Source organism: Dipteris shenzhenensis, chromosome 23, assembly GCF_047967505.1.
Source record: "Dipteris shenzhenensis isolate YYH24624 ecotype China chromosome 23, Dip_SZ_1.0, whole genome shotgun sequence".
Taxonomy (NCBI): Eukaryota; Viridiplantae; Streptophyta; class Polypodiopsida; order Gleicheniales; family Dipteridaceae; genus Dipteris; species Dipteris shenzhenensis.
The window spans coordinates 1379530-1385946 of NC_141618.1; the positions used below are offsets into that span (position 1 = coordinate 1379530).

General features: G+C 45.1%; 1 protein-coding gene and 1 pseudogene across 1 annotated transcript; both read left to right on the forward strand.

Annotated features, from left to right (window-relative positions):
• The first annotated feature begins 3030 nt into the window (after positions 1-3030).
• On the forward strand, positions 3031-5312 carry LOC147886840 (serine carboxypeptidase-like 44). The gene is made up of 8 exons (XM_087394063.1): positions 3031-3319; positions 3739-3849; positions 3934-4029; positions 4104-4196; positions 4306-4394; positions 4566-4835; positions 4972-5123; positions 5213-5312. The coding sequence occupies exons 1-8, from the start codon at positions 3088-3090 to the stop codon at positions 5310-5312; spliced, it is 1143 nt and encodes a 380-aa protein (XP_087250189.1). The 5' UTR covers positions 3031-3087.
• Positions 5313-5338: 26 nt separating this feature from the next.
• Positions 5339-5953, forward strand: LOC147886841 (serine carboxypeptidase-like 46 pseudogene; annotated as a pseudogene).
• The last annotated feature ends 464 nt before the right edge of the window (positions 5954-6417 follow it).

Genomic DNA, 6417 nt, shown 5'->3' on the forward strand with positions numbered 1-6417 from the left:
ATTAACAAAAATAAATACACATAAGGGACTATTTAAAATACTTTAGGAAAAAATTTACAGATTTGTATAGAAAAGGGGTACATTTTATTAATGAAAAATTTACAAATAAGGGAATTAAAAAATAGGCCTTGAATGCACGTGATATAGTGGGTTTATACATAGTGACCCCCTCGAGCTTTTCTCCTCTCTTTTTGTCTCTTTTCGTCTCTTATCTCCTCTCTTTTTCTCTTTTCTCCTCTCTTTCCTTCTCTTTTTCCCTCTCTTTTTCTCTCTTATCTCCTCTCTTTTTCTCTCTTTTTTCTCCTCTCTTTTCCTCTCTTTTCTCCTCTCTTTCCTTCTCTTTTTTCCTGTCTTTTCCTCTCTTATCTCCTCTCTTTCTCTCTCTTTTTTCTCCTCTCTTTTCCTCTCTTTTCTCCTCTCTTTCCTTCTCTTCTTTCCTCTCTTTTTCTCTCTTATCTCCTCTCTTTTTCTCTCTTTTTTCTCCTCTCTTTTCCTCTATTTTCCTCTCTTTTCTCCTCTCTTTCCTTCTCTTTTATCCTCACTTTTTCTCTCTTTTTCCTTCTCTCTTTTATCCTCTCTTTTCGTCTCTTTTCCTCTCTTATCTCCTCTCTTATCTCCTCTCTTTTTCTCTCTTTTTTCTCATCTCTTTTCCTCTCTTTCCTCCTCTCTTTTCCTCTCTTTTCTCCTCTCTTTCCTTCTCTCTTTTTCTCTCTTTTATCCTCTCTTTTTCTCTCTTTTTTCTCCTCTCTTTCTACCTCTCTTTTCCTCTCTTTTCCCCTCTCTTTTCCTCTCTTTCCTTCTCTCTTTCCTTCTCTCTTTTTTCCCATGTACATGAAGCTTCAATAGCCTGACATTGAGCAAGCAGATACAGACTTTTGTCACTCTAATTCAAAGAATGCGAGAGTCTATAAATACTTGCTCACTGTCTGGTTATCACTCTATTTTTTCTTTTGCATGATGGAAAGAGGGCATGCTTGATGGTAATCTTCTTCTTTTCTTTTCTTCAATTCATCATGTGGCTAGGAAGCTCTTTAGCCTCACCTGATCTTCGGGCTACCATATTTTGGGAGTTATATAACATTTTGGGGCACCCTCCCACTCCTGGGGAGTTATACACATACATGACGGGTACTCTAAACACCCCTTAGGAGTCGGTAGTATAGACTCCAAACCACCTCCAGTTGAGATTACCCCAATGGAGTTGAGATAGCCTAGTAGGCTACAGAGCTGTGTCGCTTCTCCCCAATCATCGACGCTCCCTTCTCCCCTGTGGCGGTCTGGAGCCCCTTCTCCCCCCCTACGGTCAGGAGGCCCTTCTGCCTAATAGAGCCGCCAGCATACTCCCGTGTGCAACTGAGTCGCTTCTTCAGATACGAGTGGCTAGCGTACTAGCTTGACACGACAGGGCAATAAGCATAGTAGCAGGGAGAGCGGTGGGGGATGCATGGCACAATGCTTTGGGGGAGGTAATGGTGGGGGCGGGGGATGGGGGCAAGATATGCAGCATGCCTACGTATTTTCTCAATACATGATTATATGAGCAAGGGTTATTTTTCGTGGGCCTCTAACTTCCACTTTACCATGACCCTTGTGCTCATTCTCATAGGTGACAACATCAACCAAGTGATGAGTGATGGCGCATTAACAAGAGAAGCATTAGTTATGGTGCATTGAAGTTTAGCTTAGTACTTTTCACAATGCTTTATGTTCACACTTTTCGATTAGTCCAAAAGAGATGGCTACTCATCAATAACTTATAGTTGCAAGGAGTTTTTTCATGGGCCATATCTAACTCCCACTTCACCTAGCAAGAGTACGTGATCATCTCGAGAGTTGAGAGGTAGCTTTCTGAAAAGGAAAATTTGAGAGAAAGCACTGGGATGGGAAAAGCGGTGCCCTCCAACAAGCCACTCGAGTTGCACGAGGAACATGTGTACCATGCAAGCTCGTGCATGTAAAACATGTTGCTGCTGGACAAGATGTCTGTGAGGCTGCTCAACAAGCTGCTCGCCTACAAGGAGAATTGGCATTTGAGGCTGAATGAGAGATGGCTGAGGGATGACCTGGAAATCATGTGGAGAGGCAGGTTTTCAGTTTCACGAGTCTGGAAAGCCACACCCTTTAGCAAAGTAAACTTCTTTCTCTGGAGAATCGTGGGTGGGCACTTCTCGATTGGTAGCCATGTCCCATGGCTTCACGTGGATGATCGCTGCAAACTGTGCAAAGCCGTTGCAGAGACCCCCACACACTTGTACTAGGGCTACCCTTGGGTCTGAAACTTGTGGGGGATTATTAGATCGAAGTGCGCTAAAATCTTGGGACTTGAGTTTATTTCCAAAGGTGCTGCCATCTTTGGAGCAGACCTTGGCGCAGATATGTTTGTCCTTTGGGATATCATCAGATACTCTACCCTTCAGAGGATTTGGACTGCCTGTTATGAGGCGTGGACTGCTAGTCTTAGCGTTTTTGAATTACCATGTAGGAAGGCTGTTGTGGAGATCGCCTCCTAGGCTTGTTGGCTAGTTGCATGTTGGCCTGATAAGGTCGTAAGAGTCCGCTTAAAGAGAATGTTGTATGAGATGTCCTTTGGGACCTTTTAAGTAATATACGAGCATACACATTGGCAAAAAAATCAAACAGGTTTGTTTATCACCTCAAAAAAAAAGTGGCTACACGCAATCACCCATTAGAGTGTGAGTGTATGCCTTACAAGAGAGATACCTCTCTTAAGAACATGAGGTCCCATAGCGTCCCATTCAAGGTCCAAGTATCTTAAGAACATGAGCTCCCATAGCCTCCCATTCAAGGTCGAAGCACTAGAGAGTTGACGAGGAAAAAGTAGTGCTCCAACTTTCGTGCCTCAAAATAAGTGCCCTAATAGAAAAGGAGTACGTGATCATCTCGAGAGGTGCGCCATGGCTCCATCTCGAGAAAAAGTGGGATGGGAAAAGTGCGCAGGTAAGCTCGTGTACCATGCAAGCTCGTGCATGTAAAACATATACGTTCTAAGATATAACCTAAATTTGTAGAAGTGTTGCGGAGCAGTTCTTTTTGTAGTTGAAGATTGAAGGATCGTCGACGTGCAAAATGGCTATGGCGCTCCTCGTGCTTCTTGTGCTTGTGTTGTGTGTCGCCCCGGCTATGGCTGCTCCTTCTTCTCACCTCATCTCGTCGCTCCCCGGCCAGCCCCCCGCTTCCTTCCTCCAATACTCCGGCTACATCCCCATCGACTCCGCCTCCGGCCTCAGCTTTTTCTACTACTTCGTCGAAGCTCAGACGGATCCCTCATCCAAGCCCCTCACCCTCTGGCTCAATGGAGGTCCCTCTCCGTTCCTTCCCTTTGAAATTCGTGTCGAAATGGCCTGGTAACGTTGTTGTTGCAAGCAGTAAGCAAATTCAGGGCCGGCGTCTTGGCGTCGTAGGGAATCATACAGCCGAAGTCATTGTGGCAATAACTTTTTGCTAGAGACTGGATCTTTGCTTGGCTTGTGTTAATTGGTCTTCGAGTACGACGAGATATCTTTATCGCCGGGTATCTTTATGCTGAGAAGCGGCTTTCACATGGTCTAATCAGCCAACTTAGGCCTGAAATGGCTCGACTATTCAAGGGGACGCTGTAGTCGACGTCCTCTCGAACGAGAAGAAAACGATTTCTGTGTGTTGTCTGTAACTGGCATTGTCGTTGTTGCAACAATTAGATAATTAATCTGCGAAGGATTCAAGTTCGTGTATCTGCAGGACCTGGTTGCAGTTCGGTCGGATATGGGGGCTTCAGGGAAAATATTGGACCGTTCCTCGTGACCAAAGAGAGCGGAGAGCTGATAGCCAACGATTTCTCATGGAACAGAGGTTCTGTCTAATAACAAGATTTCCGATTCTAGCATTTAACTACTTCCGCTCCGCAGCATAAACTTGGAGTGCTTGCATGAACAGTTTCCAACATGCTATTCTGGGACTTTCCGGCGGGAGTCGGCTGGTCTTACTCCAACACGAGCACCGACTTATACATCGCCAACGACACATCCACGGGTGCGGCCGAGAACTGGCAAAAGTTTGAAATTCCTTTGAATGTGTCACATAAATCGATCCATGTGTGAATGCAGTTGCGCAAAATTTCGAATTTCTGTGGAATTGGTTCGAAGCTTTCCCAGAGTACAAGGGGCGGGAGTTGTTCATCACCGGCGAGAGCTATGCAGGTACTATCATCCTTGTTCTTCTCGAGTAGATGGATCATTCCTGTTCTCTTCTTCTGTCTGCAAATAAATGGATCATTCCTGTTCTCTTACGCAAGTGTTCTTCGTGTAGGCCATTATGCTTTTGAGCTCGCAGCTGTGTTGGTGGATTACATTAACGAGCAAGCCGGCGAGTCTGTCTTCAATTTAAAGGGTCTAGCGGTATGTCGCCCGAAGTTCTTCTATTCTGGTGTGGATTTCTGATTTCTGCCGCTCCTCGATCGGACATTCTGTCGCTTTTTTTGAATGTATACTGTTGATTTCTTTCGATGTCGGGTGTCGATTTCGGATTGTGGATCTCTCCGTCGATCACTGATTGGACACTCTATACAGATTGGCAATCCGCTCCTCAACGGCCAAATCGACATCCCCAACAAGTTCTTCTTCGAGTGGAGCCACGGCATGATCTCCGATCAGACCTATGCAGCGGTGATAAACGACTGCAACTTTTCAATGTCCGCGGTGCCCACGAAAGCTTGCGTAGCAGCATCAGCCGAGAGAGATCGAGAGGTGACCGATTTCATCCATCCATACGACATCCTCATCGACGTCTGCCTCTCCCCTGACAACGAACAAGCCCGACGACTGAAACGATCCCTCAAGGTGCATAAGGCCTCTGTTTTTCTTTTAATTAACGAGCCGGTGTATTTCACCCTCCGTCACTCAAAGTTCCACGGGCAGATGTCTTTCTTAAGACTATGTTTTTCTCCTCCAAACAAATTTCTCTACATTCTTGCAGACTACCATTAAACAAGGATCGTATACACCCGGTGGACTTGACGTTTGTATGGACGACGAGCTAGTAGCGTATATGAATCTGCCGTCAGTCCAGCATGCTTTCCACGCAAATACGACTGGCTTGCCTTACCGGTGGTACTACTTCAACCAAGGGTATAGAGTCAATCACTCTCTCTTTTTCTCTCTCAAAGCCTCGGGGGCTCCTTCAATCATCAATCTTATGTACTTTTTTTACCTGGCAGAGCATCCCTGCTGTATGACGAGTCGAGAGTCTATATCTCCATGTTGCCTGTTCTAGCTCACATTCTCAAGGCGGGAGTTCCCATCCTCGTTTACAGGTGAGTGTTAATTCTGCTCTTTTAGTTTGCATGATTCAATTTGTCTTGACAGACAACCAGCCGGACTTGGCACGTGTTCCACGAGCTGTACTTTCTGAAACTATCTGGGTCACCAATTTGCGCAGTGGAGACCAAAATCCGTTCAGTGCGACGAGGCGACAGATTCATCAACTCTCAGAAATCATGAACCTGACCACGACTGTGCCTTATAGTGCTTGGTTCGAAGGAGGACAGGTAATCAATAAGTAGTGACAGTCGTGAAATCGTTCCCGCTCATTTGATTTTCAAGCTATATATTTTTTATCATTCTCTTCCGATCCTTGCACTTTGAATCTTTCCGCTTCATTCTTTTTTATGCTGAGACGATTCCTTCTTGCCGAAAATCTGTGGCCTGCAGGTTGGTGGATGGACGCAAGTTTATGGGCCTCTGAGCTATGCGACGGTGAGGGGAGCAGGACACATGGTGTCCTATGGTAAACCAGCTCGCGCCTTTACGTTGTTCAAGAGCCTCCTGGCAAGAAAGCCTTTACCATTGGACTCGCCATAAAGTGCGGGGGCGAAGGCAAGGACTCGACCATCAGAGCAAATAAGATGCATCTTGCCATACATCAAAACCCTTTTTCTCTCCCCGCCCTCCATACGTGCTTATAATGGGTGCAACCTTAAGATTCATTTATTAATGTGAGCATATCAAGTGTTGGCAAGAAATCTAGAAATTGTATAATCAAGTTTCTAAGTATGAGTATCAAGTATTATGCTGTTAACAACCAAGTATAAGAACACCCACCACTAGAATGAAGTCCAAATCTATAGAAATTCAGAGAGTGAACATTGCTACGAATGAATTGGTTATACTTCATTGATGAATACAATGCTTTACATATAGTTGTGCATGACGGTTACAAAGAGGCATATCCTCTGGAATCCGTGTGTGTGTCACTAGAATGGACTTGAAATCTCTAGAAATTGAGAGAGTGGGCATTGCTACGGATGAATTGGTTATACTTCATTGATGAATACAATTCTTTACATAGAGTTGTGCGTGACAATGATGAAGAGGCATACCCTCTCGAATCCGTGTGTGTGTGTGTGTGTGTGTGTGTGTATCT

Coding starts and splice junctions, on each gene's coding strand:
- LOC147886840 (XM_087394063.1), top strand. CDS start 3,088: ATGGCTATGGCGCTCCTCGTGCTTCTTGTGCTTGTGTTGTGTGTCGCC. Junction 4,395..4,565: donor TCAATTTAAAGGGTCTAGCG/GTATGTCGCCCG, acceptor CACTCTATACAG/ATTGGCAATCCGCTCCTCAA. Junction 5,124..5,212: donor TGGTACTACTTCAACCAAGG/GTATAGAGTCAA, acceptor TTTACCTGGCAG/AGCATCCCTGCTGTATGACG.